Raw genomic sequence first — 21,997 nt, forward strand, 5'->3', positions numbered from 1 at the left:
TGAGGCCAGTCGCAGTACTGTGAGCCTAGCCCTAGGCCACTTAAGAACCCTGGGAGGGTGGCACCCGCGGTGGGCGTGGTCTCTGGTAGCACACTGGTAGGTGTGGTGGTGTAGTTGCTGCAGGTGCAGACTCTGCAGCCAGACTCATCCTGGCCTCACCACTTCCTAGCTCTGTGATCTTGGGCGAGCTGCTTCACCTCTTTTTACATTTATGTCCTCATCAGTGAACTGGGCATGATGGTTATCCTGGTGCCTGGCCGCTCCGAGCACCAAATGGGCGAGCTGTGTAAAGCACTCCGTCTGTGTGTGGCACGTAGTAAGCACCCGGAAGTGTAGTCTGTTATTATTATCCACGTCAAGGCTGCTTTTCTTTGTGGGCTAAGGACTGCCTCGGTCATGGTCCTGCCACTTTGGGGCAGTGTAATTTTAGGGCACCTTCCATGACCTGTGTGAGCCTCGATTTCTCCAGGACAGTTGGGAAGGTTAAATGGCTACTGGGAGTGCAGGCACCTGAAAATAATGATCATATACTTTCCTTCATACTCTTTATAATCAAGTCTGGGTAACATTTCACATCTTCTTTCTCTCCTGTTTTTTTTTTTCTATCATTTTTTTCTTTCCTTTGTTCTTTGATTCCCTTTCTCTATCTCTGACACTCAATTGCTGATGTTCCTTTTTCCTACTTAATCTCTTCTAATTCTCATTTTATAAAAGGGGACTTAATAACCCTTGAAAACCACTTTCTAGCTACCCCCTACCAGACCTTTCTTTGGTGAGAGGTAGAGTGGGTGAAGGGAGGGGCCCAGTAGTTATTCTGGGGTGCAGATCACTCTAGCGAGGCCAGGGGCAGCAAGAACCTAGCATAGGACTCCTATTTCCCCTCTGCTCACTGGCCGCCCATCCTCCTCAGCCTGCTTGCTGACCACCACTTCTGGGGCTGTTGCAGACCGCTTCCATGGTCTGGAACATGATTTTACAGCAGCTCTGGTCTTCTTTCCTGCTGTCTCCACCATATACGACCACAAAGGATGTTGATGCCAGGGGAAAAACAGCCATTGTCTTCCCTCCTGTATCAGTTAGCGTTTGCATAACAAACTATCCCCAAACTTGTGAAAAAAGTGAAACTATAGTTACTGAGTTGTGTCCAACTCTTTGCAGTCCCATGGACTGTAATCTGCCAGACTCCTCTGTCCATGAGATTCTCCAGGCAAGAATACTAAAGTGGGTTGCTCTTCCCTTCTCCAGGAGATCTTTCCAACCCAGGGATGGAACTCAGGTTTCCCACAATGCAGATAGATTTTTTTTTTTTTTAGCATCTGAGCCACCAGGGATCTTAGTGGCTTACAACAATGAGCTATTTACTCAGTTTATAGGGTTGGTAGTTTGGGCTGGACTCAGTGGGGTGATCCTACTGCTGTCTTGACAGGACTCACTCATGTGCCTGCAGTCAGCTGCCACCCAGATGAGTGTTCTGCTTCTGAGGATTGATTGACTGTACAGATAATGGAGGTGACTGGATCGTATGTTTCTTATCCATCAGGCTAACAACCCAGGCTTTTTCATATGGAGGTGGTGGCAGGGACTCCAGTAACAGTAAAAAAGAGAGAAATCACCAAAATTTGAGTATTTTTCAAGTCTCTGCTTCTATCACAATTTCTGTTGTTCCCTTGGCCAAAGCAAGTCAGGTGGCCAAGTTCAGAGTTAGTATGTGAGATGTAAGGGCTACATTGATATAGGGACATATAGAGGGAAAAATTGGGGGTCATTACTCCAATAGTCGACCATGTCTCCTGGGAATACAGGGCATGGCAACTAGTTCCAACATCTCCTTCACATATTTTTTCCCCATAGGGCCTAAGAGCCCTCATGAAAATAAGGACATCTGGTGTGACATCTGAGAATTCACAAATTGGATATGAACATTGGTTCCTCAAAATAATACACTAGCCCTCTGTCAGATTGCTTTCAAATGCAAGAGTATGCCTCTGTAAGGAAATCTAGGCTTTGAAAACACCTACATTAGCAGTTTCTTCCAGTCCAGCATTTCTCATGATGTACTCTGCATATAAGTTAAATAAGCAGGGTGACAATATACAGCCTTGACGTACTCCTCTTCCTATTTGGAACCAGTCTGTTGTTCCATGTCCAGTTCTAACTGTTGCTTCCTGACCTGCACACAGATTTCTCAAGAGGTAGGTCAAAAGTTGGCTTAAAGCTCAACATTCAGAAAACGAAGATCATGGCATCCGGTCCCATCACTTCATGGGAAATAGATGGGGAAACAGTGTCAGACTTTATTTTTTTGGGCTCCAAAATCACTGCAGATGGTGATTGCAGCCATGAAATTAAAAGATGCTTACTCCTTGGAAGGAAAGTTATGACCAACCTAGATAGCATATTCAAAAGCAGAGACATTACTTTGTCAACAAAGATCCATCTAGTCAAGTCTATGGTTTTTCCTGTGGTCATGTATGGATGTGAGAGTTGGACTGTGAAGAAAGCTGAGCACCAAGAATTGATGCTTTTGAACTGTGGTGTTGGACAAGACTCTTGAGAGTCCCTTGGACTGCAAGGAGGTCCAACCAGTCCATTCTGAAGGAGATCAGCCGTGGGATTTCTTTGGAAGGAATGATGCTAAAGCTGAAACTCCAGTACTTTGGCCACCACATGCGAAGAGTTGACTCATTGGAAAAGACTCTGATGCTGGGAGGGATTGGGGGCAGGAGGAGAAAGGGATGACAGAGGATGAGATGGCTGGATGGCATCACTGACTCGATGGACGTGAGTCTGGGTGAACTCCGGGAGTTGGTGATGGACAGGGAGGCCTGGCGTGCTGTGATTCATGGAGTTGCAAAGAGTCAGACACGACTGAGTGACTGAACTGGACTGAACTGAACTGAACATTAGCAGTGGCTCTTAAGTTGTGTGTGTGTGTGTGTGTGTGTGTGTGTGTGTGTGTGTGTGTGTAGGTAGGAGGGCAATTATAAATTCCTCTCAAAATCTAATGAAAGCTTAGTTATCTTTTCAGAGAAATTCACATTTACACATAGAATGTTGCTTCTAATTTCATGGGATTCACGGATTCCCTGAAGCCAAATTCCAATTTAAGGAATCACTCATCACAGGGAGAATATATACTTTTATAATAAAATTCCTCTGAACCCAAAAGGATTTGCCATGGGCTTGCTTCTTTAAAGGAAGTCTTATTGTTGAAAGTGATTCATAAGCTATCATGACCTCAGGTTTGTCCAGAACACTTCCATCTAATTTAGTTTGCTTGCTCTTCAACACAGAAAAAATTCAGTTTCCACATGACTTTTTAGGAGTTGTATTAATTAAAGGCCAGATGGGCTCATTTAGATGTGCTCCTGTGTCTCTTCAGGCTCATTCTTACAGACATTACATGCATAATGACACTATGTTAGAGAATGTGGCCAAGCCCAGTGAAATATATGGGCCATTAAGAACATTTGTGAATTAAAATCATTCTCTCATAAGTACTTTTTTAACCAAGTTCTAAAGCATAAAGACTTTATCATATCATATTGGACTTAATCTGATAGGTTGGCTCTAGGGTTGGTGGAAACAGTGGCTCAACAACACAGTGACGCTAGTTCATTTCTTTCATATTCTGTTGTATTTTCTTCATGGTTCCAAGAGGATTATGGCAATTCTGGATGTTTTGTGCAGGTAACCATGTCCAGAAGCAGAAAAAAGATCCCTTTTCATAAGCAAGGCCTACATTGCCCTGGGCATTCCCAGGTCTCCTTGGCCAGCGTTGCTTACCCAGGCAATGTCTAAATCAGTCACTTGCAAGGGAAAGGCTAGCCCCTGATTGGCTTAGACCCCAAAGTACTTCTCCTTTGATCTTGACCTCTCTGAAGAATATGCCTTTTTCTGAAAGTTAAAAAAAAAAATCAGGAAGTTCCTGATAAGAAGAAGGGGATGGAATAGCCTTTGGCTGAGCAATCCACAGTGTCTGCCTCAGTGCTCTTTTCTTTAATATTCATTTTGCATGGTAACCTGCCCTTTCATGGAGCAAGAGAGCGAGAGATGGTTTTGCTAATGTGAGTCATAGGAGAAGAGACTTCTGAAATAGCACAGAGACTGACTCCTGAACAATTGGAAGCTGATGGTCGCCAGAGAGTGGGGACTGCAACATGAGGGAACTGAGGAAGAGATGTTGGGTGAGAGAGGAGAGGAGAGAGGACAGAAGTGTGGAAAAGAGATGAAGAGTGATGCACCAGTATATAAAATAGATACAAGGACCTGTATAGTACAGGGAGCTCCACTTAATATCCTGTAATGGCCTATATGGGAAAAGAGCCTGAAAAGAAGTGGATGTATGTTTATGTATGACTGAGTCACTTGGCAGTACACTTGACACTAACACGCTCAATGGACATGGGTTTGGGTGGACTCCGGGAGTTGGTGATGGACAGGGAGGCCTGGCGTGCTGCGGTTCATGGGGTCGCAAAGAGTCGGACATGACTGAGCGAGTGAACTGGACTGAACTGACACTAACACAACACTGTACATCAGCTATGTGTGTCTGCTCAGTAAGTCACGTCTGACTCTTTGCAACTCCCTGGGCTATAGCCACCAGGCTCCTCTGTCCATGGGATTTCCCAGGCACGAATATTTAAAAGAATAATGCGTCGGGATTACAGCAGAACATGATGATAGAGAAGAATGGCAAGTGCCTCACACATTGTATTCGGCAGAATGGTGGAAGAGTCTTTGATGGGGGATGGATTGGCCTGGCAGCAAGAGAGTGGGGTTGATATACCGAGTGGCACAGGCTGGCAGCTGAGAGTGGATGCTGTTAACACCTTGCTCATGGTTCAGGGTGCTGTCGGGGCACTCCAGCCCGCTTCCACCTGCCAGCATCCACATCTCCAGGCTGGAGGGGCTTATTCCTGCCCCCTCCAGCCCCCACAGCTGTGCACCCAGGGAGTGGTTCTCAATGAATGACTCGCAGGAACTGGTCCACAAATATAGCAGTTCCCTCACTCTTTGGGGTGATTCTGAGCTGAGGGCCTCATACTCAAACTGTTTCTGCAGAATGAGGTTCCCACTGCCCACAGTGGCAGCCAGCTTAGCAATGCACCCTGCCGCAGCTGCCCTCCCTTCCCGGCTTTAGTCCTCCTGCTTCCCCGCCCTTTTTATCTGTGCCTCCTGAATAAACTAGTGGCACCTGAAGCCTGGGATCCTGGTCTGCTTTATGCACATTGTTTTGTTCAGTAACTAGCAATCCTATGGGCAGTATGTAGTATCAGCTCCCACTGACGAATACTCAAGCCAGTCAAGTGACCTTCTCAAGTTCCTTCAGCTGGTCAATGGCAGAGCTCAGAGTGAAATCTGGGTCTGTCTGGTGAAAGCTCTTTCCTTGATAACTAGTTGTATCTTGGTACTGTTGAAGAAAATGCAAAGATGGGAGGGCCTGGATAAAACCAAGAACTGTGGGGCTGTGGCACCCCCTGTCCACAACCTGCTCTAGGTGGCCACTAGTTGCTTTGGGATTTCCAGCTCTTAGGCCTTGCCAGGCTAAAGCTCAAACAGCTCATGCAGTGTCCCTGTTCATGAGCATGATGACATGAAGCATTTCAAAGGCTATAATCATCCACAGTGATCGGCAGGGAGGGTGGTCCATAGAAGATGTGGACCCTGGCTTCAAATTACAGTCTAACCCAGAACTGATAGGAGAACTCGAGCTCTGCCAACTGTTGCCTGGCAGTGCTGACTACATGGAAGAACTTGATGCGTGATACGCTTTATATGTGGTTGAGCTATCGAGACAGTATAGATGGACAGGTTAAAAGATGGACTTTGGAGTGTGACATGCCTGGACCAGAATCTTACTCTACCACATTCTGTTTCCAGCATTCTGGCAGCTTCCCACCTCAAGAGCCCGAATCTTCATTTCTTTGCTGTGAGCAGTCTCTGACACCACTGAGGTCTGCTCAGCCACAAGTAGGTACAACCCAGAGCTGTGGATGAGTTAACATTCCTGAGGACCCCTCAACCAATGAGAAATGGGAGTCAGTATAACTGCTGCCACCTCTCTATCCTCAGGTGGGATGATTCTAACGTGTGTTTCACGTGGTTTATCAAAGGATCCCCATCAGAGTTGAGGTTCAGTTGCCTAGACCTGTAACCCATTCATTAATGAGCTCTTTAATTGTTTTTTGTCCTTTCCCTGTATCACTATCACCACATTCCTTAATTTTCTTAAGCCTATGAAATTAGGAAAACATCTCCATCGTGGGGTTGTTATGAGTATTAAATGAGCTCCTCTATATAGAGTGGTCTCTACATAATACACGTTCAGTAGGATCATGGCGGTGGTTAAATTATTCATCCCTTCTTTTCAGCCTGTAGGCTCCATCGCTGCAGTTCTGGTTCCTCCACTAGGTGGCAGAATATCAACAGTCATCATCCATGGAAGGCATGCCTCTTAGAAAGAGTAAGTAAAATAAGTAAATAAGAGACCCCAAGGGACGATGGTCAGTGTGACTTGAGAAGGGCAAGCCTATGATTAAAACCCAATCTAAAGAAAGAAAGCAGTGCCCTGAAATTCCAGCCTCAGTCAGATTGGTGTCTGATTCAAGGCTTTGAAAGGTAGAGATTGTTGGATGAATTCCCAAAGCAACATGGGGAACCTGTATGAGAGAAGCAGGTAGAGTCTGTTTGCAAGAAATTACTGGGTGCTACTTTCCCAGGCCTGGGGTAATCCTAAGTCATGGGAGATGACTAGGAGGTGGAGAGATGGCAAGGATCCAGGGAAAAAAACCAAACAATCACCTGAACAAAGTAGATCTTGATAAGATCCTCCAGTCAGCTTGAGACAGAATCTTTCAGGATTATTTGGAATTCTTTTTGTTAAGATGTTCACAGAATTGGACAAACCATACCAGCTGGGAGTTCATCAACTCTGGTTTGTTGATGGGGAGAATGGGGCATTTATCTGCTGGCTTCAGTCCCTCACTGGTTGTGGGTTTACCCTGTGGCATCAACTCCACTAGACTTGCAAGGAGTTAAGATGCCGGCAGTTGAAGCTGCTTGCCTGTTGGAAACTGTCTGCCATATCTGCTGATGAATTCAGGCGGGCAAATGAGATAACGGCATGAGGTCATCCACAGTGACTTGTTAAAATGCAGATTCTGATTCTGTAGGTCTTGGGTGGAGGCTGAGATTCTGTAATCTTAACAAGCTCCCAGATGATGTTGATGCTGCCGATCCATAGATCACATTTTGAGAAGCAAAGGCTATGTTGTTCTTTAAACCAGTCCTGCCATTTCTTTTATCCTCCCACACCATATTGGAGGCACCAGGATCCCTGAGCCTTGCTCTTCACATCTCTGGACCTCAGTGTCTTCATCTTTGAAACGGAGCTCTTGGATGGGATGAGTTTAACTAGGGTGGTGGACGTGAGGAGGAGCGGAGGGAGGAGTTTTGAAATAGCCTTTCAGTGTTTAGAAAACATTAAGATTGTGGTGCGTGGTTTTTTTTTTTTTTAATAAAACTACCCAAAAAGCAAAGTAGGAACAAATCTGAGCTGGGTAAGATCCACAGAAGCCAGCCAGCTCCATGTTCCTAAAGTATTCATATCTTCTGGGAATGGGGGATAGTGTTGTAGTTTCCTGAAGGGTAGCCTAGAGTTTTGTTTTTATATAAAAAGGGGGTATTGGTTCTGAAAGGCTGACTGGATTTGATAATCTGTGAGACCTCATCCAGGTCTAATATCTTTCAGCTGAATTTTACGTTAATCACTTCTGTTATACTATCAAATTGCTGATTTGTGTCTTTCTTCCCTACTGATCTGGAAGCTTCTCTAACCAGGGACTCATTTCCATCTGTCTCACCCATTCTAGTACCTGACACCCAGCTAATGCTTAGTAAATCATTGAATGTATGGGTGAATCTGTAGATTCCTTCCAGGTCTAAAAAAATTGTGACAGCATGAGGTTCAACTGCACACTGGCTTTTTGAAAGGGCTTTTTATTTTTTTTAAATCATTTATTTATTTTAATTTGGCTGCACTGGGTCTTAGTTGCTGCATGTGGGATCCAGCTCCTTGTCCAGGGATCAAACCCAGGCCCCCTGCATTGGGAGCACAGAGTCTTAGCCACTGGACCACCAGGGAAGTCCCTGAAAGGGCTTTTTAAAGAAATATTTTTGTACCTATATAGATGGGGAAAAAATGGAAACAGTGACAGACTTTATCTTCTTGGGCTCCAGAATCACTTCAGATGGTGACTGCAACCATGAAATTAAAAGACGCTTGCTCCTTGGAAGAAAAGATATGACAAACCTAGACAGCATATTAAAAGCAGAGACATTACTTTGCTGACAAAGGTCCGTATAGTCAAAGCTATGGTTTTTCCAGTGGTCATGTATGGATGTGAGAGTTGGACTGTAAAGAAAGCTGAGTGCCGAAGAATTGATGCTTTGAAGTGTGGTGTTGGAGAAGACTCTTGAGAGTCCCTTGGACTGCAAGGAGATCCAACCAGTCCATCCTAAAGGAAATCAGTCCTGAATATTCATTGGAAGGACTGATGCTGAAGCTGAAACCCCAATACTTTGGCCACCTGATGCAAAGAACTGACTCATTTGAAAAGAGCCTGATGCTGGGAAAGATTGAAGGTGGGAGGAGAAGGGGACAACAGAGGATGAGATGGTTTGATGGCATCACCGACTCGATGGACATGAGTTTGAGCAAGCTGCAGCCCATGGGGTCACAAAGAGTCAGACACGACAGAGCGACTGAACTGAACTGATGGTACTGTCTCCTTTGAAGCTTTATGTAACAGAATTCTAGCCACATACAACCCCTTGTCCAGTATTTAATAACCCTGTTAATTAATGTGAGCTCCTCCAGAGCAGATACATTTCGTGACAACCCAGTGATGATTCTTTGACTGGAGAATTGTTGGAAAATGATTCTTTGGAGGAAGAAACATCTGCCCTGGTTTGCTGTGGAAGAGGATTCTGTGCAGTACATTTGGATGGGCTCTGCCTGATTGAGCTTGCCAGGGAGGGGGCGGAGGCACCACTAATTACATATCTTGCATTATGAGTTGGAAATAGATACACAGAGCAAATGTTCTGGCCCACAAAGCCTCAAAAAGTGATGAAAGCAACATAGACTTCAAGTTCATTTTCAAAATTCCCAGCATTGTAGAGCAGAAGCAGACATACAGTTTTTTCTCTTTTTCACGTGGCACTTAAGACACAGAAGAGTGAACCGACAGAGGATCTGGAGATCTACTTGTAAATTCAGAAAAGAAAAAAGCCCACAGTGGCAAAAGGATATAGAAAGTGACAATGTTAACATGATTTTCACTGGAGGTATTAATTAGTAACTCCCTCAGGCCCTTGATATCCTTGAAATGGGTCAGCACCCTTGCTTGACTTAGACAAATTTGATTGCACTTAGAAATTGCTCTTCTCTAGGTGGGTCTTAGTTATTTAAAGCTCACAGAGACCTTCCTACAAGGGAGGGGAGTAGTACAAGCAGCGAGCAGAATGAGGAGCCCTGCCCCTAGGTTCAGATGAGGAAATCTAGTATTTTCAGGACTGGGAGGCCATCCTAGTAGCAGCCCATTAAGATAAAATCTGGTAGTGTTTGGGCAGCAGCAAGCTTAAGAAAAACCATCGGTGGGATTCAAGTGCCCAGTGGCTAAATATCTGGGGCAGAAATTGTTGGGTTCCTTTTCCCAGCCTCCTTTGCAGTTAGGTGTGGCCATGGGACTGAGTCCTAGCTAACAGAATGTGAGATGCTCTGTTTCCTGGCCTATAAATGCTGCCCACATGCAATCCTTTAAGTTCTGTCCCTTTCTAGCTTGATACTGATAGAAAGGGTGACTTTTGGACAGTAGAGTATGGCAGAGCCACAAGTTGGAAGGAGCATGGGTCACCAGTACTTGGAGGGGAGAGCTACCTGTCAGTTAGGACTTTGTGTTAGTGAGAGATAAACCTTTATTGTATATAAAGGCATTGAGATATGGGGGTTTATCTGTTCTTTAATTTGATACCTAGTCTTTGTCTTTATTAATAAAGGGATTGTAGGGAAAACAAAGGAGGATGTTGCTTTGCTGTTCTTTCCTGGAAAGTGAAGTTGCTCAGTCGTGTCCGACTCTTTGTGACCCCATTGACTATAGCCTACCAGGCTCCTCCGCCCATGGGATTTTCCAGGCAAGAATACTGGAATGGGGTGCCATTTCCTTCTCCAGGAGATCTTCCCGACCCAGGGATTGAACCTAGGTCTCCCACATTGTAGGCAGATGCTTTACCGTCTGAGCCACCAGGGAAATCATGACCTTGTAAGAGGGATTTTTGTCAAACTGGAACATGTACATAAACGAGAAAGAAGAGTGACAAGCACTGCCCCAAAGTGGAATGGCCTTTCTTACCAAGTAAAGCTTTGTCCATCTTTAGTGGATATTGTTGAGTTACCACTAAGTATCCATTTGCCCTGCTTCCCCAGTTCTTGGACTACAGAACCCCAATTTTGTTCAAGTATCATCTCCATGTGATTATGGACAAGGAACACTATCCCCATCTCCAGGGACAGATCCCGATTAGTCACAGTCGTTTGGTATCTGGCATTCTCTTAGTAGTTCTTACTGGTCCAGAAGTTGATATACCATAAGCTTGCCCAGCCAGACCTAAAGGAAGGTCTGTATCTCATGGTCGGGGAAGAGATTTTCCCTGTCTACTGCTGGACATGCATTGGAACTCATTAGCCTGGGTTGTGAATAATCCTGGGAAAGTTGACTACCAAACCAGGGATGTGTGTATTGGACAGTTACATGCCTGGAGAATACACTTCTGTTGTGTTAAGCCATTAAACTTTGAGGCTTGTCATAGCAGTTAGTATTGCCCAACTAATGTATCCCCATTGGGCATAGTTTTAGTAGGAGGGCAGTAGCTATCTAAGCCTCCTGCTGATGGTCTGATTATAGAAGGCAAAGGGGACAGCTCCTCCTTCTGTCTTACCCCTGGTTCTCTAAGGTTTAAATAGATGGTTAGACACTTGCTCCTGGGACGTTGTTGTTCTTCTCTTGTTAAGTCGTGTCAGACTCCTTGGGACCCCATGGAATACAGCATGCCAGGATTCCCTGTCCTTCACTATCTCCCAGACGGAGTTTGCTCAAACTCATGTCCATTGAGTTGGTGATGCAATCTAACCATCTCATCCTCTGTCACCCCCTTCTCTTGCCCTCAATCTTTCCCAGCGTCAGGATCTTTTCCAGTGAGTTGGCTCTTTGCATCAGGTGGCCAAAGTATTGGAGCTTTTGCTTCAGCCTCAGACCTGAGATACTGAATCCTAAACAAGGGCACAAAGATGTAGGAAAACTTCAGGATCAGGTACATAGCAGAGGCAGCAGAAACAAAGAAAGTACTGTGCTGCCTGCACTTGGGCTTCAGCTATAGTTTCTGTTACTTCAGCAGCAGCCTTGGAGCCTGCTGGTTGTTCCAAGCCTTCTCCTCCAGCTTCTCATTGATTCTCTTTGCCCTTGATAGCCTGCTAATTAATTCCTTCCTTTTGCTTAAGATAATCTGAGTTTTTTTTTCTTGCATGCAGTCACATGGAAGATTGTAATTTTTTTTCCTGAAAGAGGCCTGTCTCAAACTTATGCATTTTATTTAGTTTTGCCTTTAATAAATGAAGTATTTCTCTTAAAAATTCTGTATTTATCTCGACATTTGCCTCTGCTTTACTATCTTAGATTCATGATCTAACAGCCATTGATGCAAAGAGTTGGCTCTTTGCATCAGGTGGCCAAAGTATTGGAGCTTTTGCTTCAGCCTCAGACCTGAGATACTGAATCCTAAACAAGGGCACAAAGATGTAGGAAAACTTCAGGATCAGGTACATAGCAGAGGCAGCAGAAACAAAGAAAGTACTGTGCTGCCTGCACTTGGGCTTCAGCTATAGTTTCTGTTACTTCAGCAGCAGCCTTGGAGCCTGCTGGTTGTTCCAAGCCTTCTCCTCCAGCTTCTCATTGATTCTCTTTGCCCTTGATAGCCTGCTAATTAATTCCTTCCTTTTGCTTAAGATAATCTGAGTTTTTTTTTTTCTTGCATGCAGTCACATGGAAGATTGTAATTTTTTTTCCTGAAAGAGGCCTGTCCTCAAACTTATGCATTTTATTTAGTTTTGCCTTTAATAAATGAAGTATTTCTCTTAAAAATTCTGTATTTATCTCGACATTTGCCTCTGCTTTACTATCTTAGATTCATGATCTAACAGCCATTGATGCTGGCATCCCTCAGTTTCCTCCTTGTGTTGACTTCCTGCCCAGATAATCAAATAGTATTTACTTATTTTATCCTTTTGTTGATGGTTTGGTCCCTGTCCTAGCTTTCACAATTATTTTCCTCTTGTCTCACTAACAGATTGTCCTTACCTTTGCATTTATGTGGCATTTCTACTCGTTAATAATTTCTGGCATTAAACTGTGCCATCCAGTTAGCATTCTGTAATGTTTTTTGATGAGTGGCATAGTTGGTGGAGAAAGCACTGGATTTCTAGTCCCAGACATTTGCTTCTGTTTCTTATAAGATATGTGACCTTGGGTGAATCTTTGAACTTGTCTCTCCCTGAGACTTGTTTTGCTCAGTAATGAGAATGGGTGAATACATGAAAATCTCAGGGTCAGTTACAATGACAACAGTTAATTACAGGCTAAGTGACTAGAGAAATACAGTTGGAGGGCAGGTAGGAAAGTCTGAAGTTAGGAGATCCACAGCCTCTTCTGGGAAGCCAGGCTGTGCAGGCCGCAAGGCAGTGAGGGGCTCTTGGTTAGTGCCCGTAGGCCACCAGCAGCTGATGGGAACCACCCAACTCCTTTTTCTTTTTCAGCCAGTTTTATACTTTTGGTTTGTTTTCAAATACAGTCGTTGAAGAGAATCCAAACAGGATAGTGGCCCAGCTTAAAAACATTTTATCCAGTCCTCCCTCATCATGAAAACAGATTTGACACCCGTCAGTGATCATTTATACAATGCAATGTAATTTCTCCATGAGCAGCTCTTCTACACCTCTGATCAGCTGTTTATATTTGTGACTGACCTGCATTAGGAACGTCACTCCATCTCCCAAGGACTATACCAGGGACCAGACTTGGGGACTTCCAACAGTGGGCCTCAGTTTGCTCATCTGTAAAATGGGGTGGCTCATCTGATGCACCCAGAGTTGCTCTCCAGTCCCAGCCCACTATGATGCTAGAAGGTAGTCTTGTGACCCCCTCCCTCGAGTGTCTACTGAGATCTCTGATAGAGTTAGCTTTCTTTCTCAAAAGCCAAAGAACACATCTGTCTGGAGTTTTTTTCTTTTTGAGAACCTCCTCCTCCATGGAGGTGGAGCTTGTTGTCATGGTAACTTGCAGCCAAAGGCTCTGAGGTCGACACTGAATCCAGCCAAATGGACTCACACCCGTGGCTTGGAAAGGTCAGAACAAAGTATTTCTCCAAACCTGATGATTCATTAATAGGAAACAAAGTATTTAGCTGCTCTGATAACTCTTTCACAAATTTTTTCCTTTTTTTCTTAGAGGTCACTTGACAGAATAAAAGAGGACTGAGGCTAGTTTGGTTTAATTTGCTTATTTTTTAAAATATTCTTGCAGAGAGATGCGTTTATCTTATGCCATTTTTGACTTGGAAAAGATTCTCTTCTAAAACATATTGAATGCTTGAACTTGAGCCAAAGAAAGAAAAAGACAGGGAGCACAAAGTTAGATGATCATATTCAGATAATAATAATCAAATCTTATTTGATAACACTGAAATCAATATTCTGTGCAATATTGTCTCCTCATGCACCTACACACACACACACACTCTTATCTGCCTTCCCATATAATGGGATGAAACTTGAAGAACAGAGTAACATCTCCTACTGAGTTTGAAAAGTGCTGGACTAAGTCTGCCTTCTTGATCACTGCACAGAAGTCCAAGGCCAAGTAGAGAAGCAGTTGGTTCAGGATGATGTGGTAACAGAGGGGAAGTGGAGGGTTATTGGAGTGCCCGAGCCAGACAAATTCATTTCACATGGAGCCTCTAAACAATGAGGCTGAGAATGTAGGCATATCAGCCCTTTAGGTGCCACCAGGAAAGATTAAGAGCAGCCTGAGCTCCCAAGATGCAGGCAAGCTCTTCATCCGATGCTTGGAATAAAAGGCATGTTGCCAACTGGGACAAAGTGAGAAGGATCCACGCACACAAGAGATGGTGGCTGGGTTGTCAGGCTGTATTTGCATCTGCCTGAGCTGTTCTGAAAAGATCCTCCATTTCTGAATTGCTGAGACCCCCACAGACAATAGAGGGATGGAGTAGCGACGCACCCTGTGCTAAGCAACAGATTGGCGATGTGGGTGTGGAGCCTTTCATCTCAGTTCTGTTCCCAGTAACTACCCCTGAGCCCAACCCTAATGGCCTTGGCTTCCTTGGCTCCTGGCGTGGGAGGATGAAGAGCCTGGGCCATCCCATCAAAGATGGTCCGAGACAGTAAATCACCACTGCAGCCCCCCTGCTCCATGCCTCCTCTGGGTGTCTCCCTGGCCATCTCTCTTGGGCTCTCAGTGCCTGTCTTCCACTCTTGCCTCCCAAGAGCTGACTCTTCACCCTCTCTCAAACAAGAGCAGGCCTCTCAAAATCAAGTGAAACTGAGTTACCCTTCTTGTCAAAACCCTCTGATGGCTTCCCATTAGTTTTATTCTGACCTACCAGGCCCTGTACAGTCTGCCCTCAATTCCTGTCACCTCTCCAGCCCCCTCTCCTGTGGCTTTCCCTCTGGGACTTTGTTCTAGAGACATTGGCCTCCTTGAACTTGCTTTTTCTGTTTCCACCTCTGAGCTTCCATTGCAGTTGCTGGTCCTTCTGCCTGGAACCATATTTCAGTAGTTCCCAGCATTATTTGTTGCTTCACCTCATTCAGATCTTTTCTCAGATGCCGTCTCCCCAGCAAGGGCTCCCCTTATCACCTTATTTGAAATTGTGACTCCTCTGGGCTGTCAGCTCTTACCAGAATTAGGAAGCACCCCTAAACTCAGTGGCTTACAGCAAGCACTTATTTCCATACTCCTGGGTTGGACTGAGCCTTGGTTGCTCTAGGATGGGCTTGTCAGCTCTGCTGTCGGGGAGAGGGTGGGGTCAGGTCTGCTGTTTGTGTGCATGTGTTGAGGCCCAGAAGGAAGTGGCAGTGGTTCCCCAAGGGCATGCTCTCCTCCTGATCTGTCGCCAGAGTCCAAGAGCCAATGCATGATCTTAGCTTGTTTCACACTCCAGGAATATTCTATTGGTCAGAGGAAATCACATGACCAAGTCCATCATTAAGGAGTTAGGGAAGTAGACTCTGCCCACAGTGGGAGTGGGAAGAGAGAGAGAATTTGCTGAACAATCATCCAGACTTTCACACTCTCTCTCTCTCTCTCTCTCTCACACACACCCCCCAGCCCTGCTTGCCCTCCTCACCCTCCAGTCTTGTGCTTTTTCTCTTGAGGACTTATTGTCACCCTACACATGACATTTTATTTATCTTTTTAGTTTAGTCTTGTTGGCTGAAATACAGACTCTTTGAGAGCACAGAGTCTCATTGGTTTTGTTTACTGCTGTATCACCAGTGCCTTGAACAGAGCCCAGAACAGAGTAGATGCTGAATGAATACTTTTTGAACCACAGAATAAGTCCACTGATTATTGGCAAGACTCAGTCAGGAAGTTCAGAAATGAATTCTAGGATCGTGCAGCCTTTGGAACAGAGACATAATCTCTGCAAGAGACTAGCCTTGTCCCTATATTTTCCCACGTCACCATGCTGCCATTGTTGAGTGACTGCCTTCACTACCACTGCCATCATCACTGTTACCATTACCATCCTAGTCTCCATCAGCATCACCACCATCGTCATCAGCGCTGCTATCATCTGTACTGTTAAATACCATTACTGTCACTGCTCTTGCCACATCAGCATCACCAGTGTCTCAACCACATTGTCACTGTCACTCTTCCAGCATCATCTCCTCTACTCTATCATCATTGTCACTACTATTGCCACCCCCGTTTCCACCACCATCCCATGCCTACCACCATCACCCTCATCACTCTCACCTCCAGCATCAGCGTCACTGTCGCTGCCACCATTCTCTCCATTAGATGAGGATGATTGGCGGGGATACTCATTGCACAGGGGTTGCAATAAACCAACTTGCAGTACAGGAAGAAGAAGGAACAGTCACTTTGTCCTGGTGGGCTAGCTGCCATGACAAAACCTCCATCTGAGAAAAGTATCCCAGTTCAGAGTCCCAGAGTAAATTGAAAGCAGTTGTAAGGTCAGTGTTTATGGTGGCTTCAAAAGGGCTACCCACTCTTTTGGATCTTCAGAGAAGATCAAACCTCAAATCTTACCTCCTAAAAAGTCCTGAAATGGTCTCTAGCTCGTCTTCTTTTCTTCTCAGAGGGAAAAAAGGTTTGTTTACTAAGTCATTTCTTTCACCACTTACTTATAAGCCCATTGCTTCTTGTTGCATAATAATACACCCCCTGACTTCTTGATTACTTGTTTCCATCCTGAAACCAAATATGTTTTTTTTCTGAATTGCTGTTGCTTCTCTAGATCTTTGTAAATATTGCCTGATAAAAATGTTTGGGTGCCATAAGGTGCCCAGATGCCAGGGGTAAGATTAAAGTCCATCAAATCTCCACTCCAGATTGATTCTCCCTGCTTGTGGAGCAAGATAGGACAGTCTCTTCCACCTCTACTTGTTTTTTTTTTTTAATTCCTCTTTTAGGCCAGATTTCACCTTCATTTTTACCTGGTCTGTGACTCTAAAATGATTTGCTAAAGCCTCCACTTTATTTATTTTTGCTGAAGGCATTGAATGCATTGATTTAAAACATGGAAATATTCAAGATATTCTACAAAATGATATTCTTCCTCAAATAATGTACCATGGGTTGGGGAAGGGTCTGTTGAAGACGGTATAAGGAAGGAGAATTTTGTTTAATTCTTGAAAGCAGTTTTTCTTTGAAAGGGAGAAATTGCCACTGTTTGGCTTTAGTCCCAAACCTGCTATTATGATGAAACACCAAGAGTACAGTTTATGATATCCTGATGTCAAAGCATCTGATTTTGATTCTATCAAATACAAAGAAAAAATTGTATTGCTTGAGAAGGGGATGGTTTAAAAAGGAATGGTAGTGTCTCCTGAGAAGGCTTTCTTTTTTTGTGGGCATGAGAGAATGTTCCACAGACAGAGGGGGAAATAGATGAAAAGGCCTACATGACTAACAAAGAGACATTTGCACAGTGATACCCAGCCGTTTGCATGACTGGTGTTGGGTGTTTACTGCTGCATCTGAGGTGACAAGCTGGCGGACACGTCGGTAGAAGTGAAGGGACTTAGCTGCCCTAGCTATGAACTGAAAGCCAGTCAGGTCACACCTGTGCCTGATAGTTCCCATCGTCTTAGTCCTCTCAATGATTCTCATCTCTGGTGGGCTCGGGGCTAGACTAGCCAAGCTCTGCCCAGGGGCAGTGGGGGCCATCTCCTTCACAGGAATCGCAAAGCCATCCCCAGCTGAGAGGAGCGCCGAGTGGTGGAAAACCCGAGCAGCAGCTGGTCTGTGCCAGGGGCGCCTCTGCCGAGCTGAGGGTTTTGCTGTATGAGGCTGGGATTAGAGCTTGGGGTGTCTCAGCTGTGAAAAGATATTGGAAGCAGGCGCTTCCTGTAGAGGGATTTAGTTTTAACTACACGGTGTTCAGTTTACAGTTACTTTGGCCCAGAGGGAATTTTCATCTATTTGGATTGTGATCCTAACAGGGTGTCTGAGTAGGGATGTGAAGACGTTTCTAGATGAGCGGGCAGGAGTGGCACTGGGGAACAGAGGGATCTTGTGAGTGAGATGGTGGCCCCGTCTCCTTATGCTCTGGTGTCTTTAGTGAAGACTCAGCTCGGATGTACATCTGGTCTCCAAGGGGCATCCATGTTGTATGGCTTGGGTCTGAGAAGCACACGTCTCTTAATAGCGGTAGGAAAGCATTGCCTGGCCTGCTCCCCAGGAAGCAGACTCTGATGGAGAGATCAGTCTGCTGAGCATATTAGGGGTGCTCTTAGGATTAACACCTGGGAGAGAAGAGAGAGCAGTGGAATGAGGCCAGGGAGAATTTGAGCTTCAGTGCTGTGGCCACATAGGCCTCTGTTGATGTTGGAGCAGGGAGGACCTTTGCAGAGTTGTCTGGGGGTGAGGACAAGGGCCCAAGTCTTCACCTCTCTACATGGACCCTCAGGAAGGGGTACAGCGTTGCTGAGATGGCTCTCTTCCATTAAGTGGGGAATGTTGGGTGCCCAACACTCCAGTCAGGGAGCTGGGGGTGGAATGAGCACTCCAGTCCTGAAGGGAGGACTGGAGAGGCACACTGTGGCCTCTACTGCATTGATCTAGAACAAAGGCAAAGGATTTTCTCTAGAGGGAAGCCAGCGACAGGTGGACATGCTAATTTGAGTGTTCACTGAGGTCTAGTCACTGTGGATATGCAAATGAATAAGACAAGATTCTTGCCTTTGAGAGACCCATGGTATGGTGGAAAGACAGATGGATCAGAAATTAATCAGCACTCGACATGATGATAGAGGCATCGAACAGGTAAAATGGGGTACAGAGGAGGCTGTCAGCTTAATGAATATGTGATCATCTAAGTTTTGTGCAGTATTATCCTACTGAGCACACAGGACCAGATAAAGACATTATAATTTAGAAAACAACCATTTCCTGAAGTTTCCTTTGTCCCATTAATTATGGAGGAGAGATTTTCTCCTACTGAGTGGTAAGGCAGTTGTTGATAATGTCAGAGAAGCCAAATTATTTCCAGAAACATTTAGACTTCCTTTTGGATAAATAAATGTTTGTTGACTGAAGTCTTTAAGAAAGGAAGGAAAAAGGGAGATGGATGACAACAAGAGGAGGAATAAAAATAGAACATGTCATAGCCACTGTATGGAAATGGGACTAAAACTCACATTTTCTCTCTTTTGTTCAGCATTCATTTCCCCCCTTTTCCAACACTGAATATAATTTTCCCCCACAATAGGTTTCCTTACATTAACTGATACTCTTTTTTGCTGGAGTACCTTCTGTATGCTTGGTTAGACAAAGCCTCCTGATGATCATGGACTTGATCCCCTCTGAGAGTCACCAGCCTTCCTCTGTTTTCTGGCTGCAAAGTGGCATTCTTGTTGAGATGGGCTACTGGACCCACTGCAGAGCAAGATGAAAAAGGGCAAACAGATCAGCACAAACAGATTAACAAGACTCAGGTGGAAATTCAAAATATTTATCAGTTGTGCAGCACCGCAGCCAGCCATTCAGGCTGAGAACAACCAGTCCAGCCAAAGCTATTGCAAACAGGCTGAATACTAGCCTGTTCAGAATTACTTAGAAATTGCAAATGCTTATCTTTTAAGATTAATTTCTGTTTATAAACAATATCGCTGTCATTGTTCCCATCTAACTACTTGTTCTTATAATTTACTGAGCCACCGAATTATAGCGCTGACCAAAAATTTATTAAGAGTGAATCCCTAGAGCAAGGATTAAAGTGTTTCAGCTGTGGACAAGAGGTCTGGCTGCTGCTGCTGCTGCTAAGTCGCTTCAGTCATGTCCGACTCTGTGCGACCCCATAGACAGCTGCCCACCAGGCTCCCCCGTCCCTGGGATTCTCCAGGCAAGAACACTGTAGTGGGTTGCTATTTCCTTCTCCAATGCATGAAAATGAAAAGTGAAAGTGAAGTCACTCAGTCATGTCCGACTCTTTGTGACCCCATGGAGTGGGGCCTACCAGGCTCCTCCGTCCATGGGATTTTCCAGGCAAGAGTACTGGAGTGGGGTGCCATTGCCTTCTCTGAAGAGGTCTGGAGAAGATGCCAAAATTACTGATGGGACTTCCAGTGAGCCTTTAATAGCTGCAAATCTGAAGCCCGTGTTTCTTTATTTGTCTCTATAAAATGAAACTAACAATGTTTCTTGATTATATCTTACATTCATCAAAATGATACTCCTGCTGCTGCTGCTAAGTCGCTTCAGTCGTGTCCGACTCTGTGTGACCCCATAGACAGCAGCCCACCAGGCTCCACCGTCCCTGGGATTCTCCAGGCAAGAACACTGGAGTGGGTTGCCATTTCCTTCTCCAATGCATGAAAGTGAAAAGTGAAAGTGAAGTCTCTCCGTCGTGGCTGACTCTTAGCGACCCCATGGACTGCAGCCCACCAGGCTCCTCCATCCATGGGATTTTCCAGGCAAGAGTACTCCTATGGACTTGCAAATAAGCTTGTTTTTATTCTTTGAAAAATGTTATAAATTTAAAGAAATAGAGACAAACTTGAGGATAATGTAACAAATACCTGTGGTCTCATCTTCCGGAATTACACATCCTAACATTTAGTAATTTTTCCTTCAGATTTTAAGTAAAGTTGGTTTTCTCCTGCTGATTCCATGCTTTTCCCTCCCTCTGCAGTGGCAGCCAACACTGATTTCTTTAGTCTCCTTCAGGCCCAGTGGTTCTTAACCTGGGATACACAGTCAGGATCACCTGAGAATCTTTTAGAAATCCCTTGTGCCTGGATCTTAGACAGGACAGAGAAAATCAAAAAGAGGGGAGGGAAAGAAGGGAAGAACTCAAGCATCAGTTTTTTTCCAAGTCAGAGTGATTTTTATTTGCTACTTCAGTATGATTTTCCAGACTCCTAAGCATGTTTTTGTGTGTATTTTGAAACCCCTGTTTAGTGTAGATGTGAATAGGTCTTAGTTTTCTTTCTTGAAACTAGGGAGTGCTAGGTGGCCACAGAAAGGACTGTAGCTTACCTTCTTCTAAGATAGCCTGCATCAGTAGCTTTTAAAGCTCTTGAGTTGATTCCACTGTGCAGCCAGCACTGAGAACCAAACCACTGTCAAGCTCATGTTCGTATGCTTTTTGGTACATATGTATCCATCTATGAATAATGCTTTTCATTGCTTAGTCACTTCAGTTGTGTCCAATTCTTTGCAACCCCACAGGCTGTGGCCTGCCAGGCTTCTCTGTCCATGGAATTCTTCAGGCAAGAATACTGGAGTGGGTTGCCATGCCCTCTTCCAGGGGATCTCCCCAACCCCCCATGGATTGAACCTGCGTCTGTTATGTCTCCTGAGTTGGCAGGTGGGCTCTTTACCACTGGCACCACCTGGGAAGTGTGTGTGTATTTTAGAAGAATATGTAAACAAACTCATAGTGTAACATACTGAACTCTTTTAATTCAACATTGGCTCTTTTAACAATTTCATTGATATCATTTTAGATTTACAGAGAAATTGCAAAAATGGTGTGATAATATTGATTAATAAAATGCTATTAATTAGTCCATAGGATTTATTTAGATTTTGCCAGTTTTCCTACTGATGTCTTCTTCTGGTCTGGGATCCAGTCCAAGGTCCTGCATTACGTTTGGTTGTCTTGTCTCTTTAGTCTCCTGCAGTTTGTGACAGTTCCTCAGTTTTTACTTGTCTTTCATAACTTTTGTACTTTTGAAGAGTTCTAGTCAATTATTTTGTACAGTGCCCTTCAATTTGTATTTGTCTAATATTTTTTCACTTTTTTTAAAATTGAGGTTTGCATTTTAGGCAAGAATTCAACAGAAATGATGTGTCTGTTGTCTCAGGGATTCATGATGTCAGGGTCTTATTACTAGTGATGTTAACCTTGATCACTTAGTTAAGGTGGGATCTACAGGGTCCTCCAATATAAAGTTACTATTTTAACCCTTGTAGTTAAAAAGTGTCTTGTGAGGAAAGACATTGAGATGATGTAAATATCTTCTCCTGATAACTTGTACACACTAATTTTATCATCCATATTAGTCTGCTAGGACTACCATAACAAGATACCATAGACTGAGTATGGTATCTGTTGAGTATGGTATCTGGTATAAATTCTGTTGGCTTAAACAACAGAAATTTAC

The 21,997-nt window shown here is 44.4% G+C and overlaps 1 protein-coding gene across 17 annotated transcripts in view; it reads left to right on the forward strand.

Annotated features, from left to right (window-relative positions):
- The window catches only part of NHS (NHS actin remodeling regulator), a 501,937-nt gene that overhangs the window by 60,655 nt on the left and 419,285 nt on the right, over positions 1 to 21,997 (forward strand). For 11 of the 17 annotated variants that reach the window (XM_044937036.2, XM_044937048.2, XM_044937031.2 and 8 more), the window contains 2 exons: positions 5,884 to 6,075; positions 6,375 to 6,466. Coding sequence is in view for 3 of the 17 variants with exons in the window: in XM_044937045.2 (XP_044792980.2) it covers positions 6,442 to 6,466 (25 nt within the window). In the remaining 14 variants the exon portion in view is untranslated. The remainder of the gene's footprint in view (positions 1 to 5,883; positions 6,076 to 6,374; positions 6,467 to 21,997) is intronic. The other 6 variants (XM_044937040.2, XM_044937035.2, XM_044937038.2 and 3 more) reach the window with 1 other exon arrangement.

This window comes from Bubalus bubalis, chromosome X (genome assembly GCF_019923935.1).
Source record: "Bubalus bubalis isolate 160015118507 breed Murrah chromosome X, NDDB_SH_1, whole genome shotgun sequence".
NCBI classification, from domain to species: domain Eukaryota; kingdom Metazoa; phylum Chordata; class Mammalia; order Artiodactyla; family Bovidae; genus Bubalus; species Bubalus bubalis.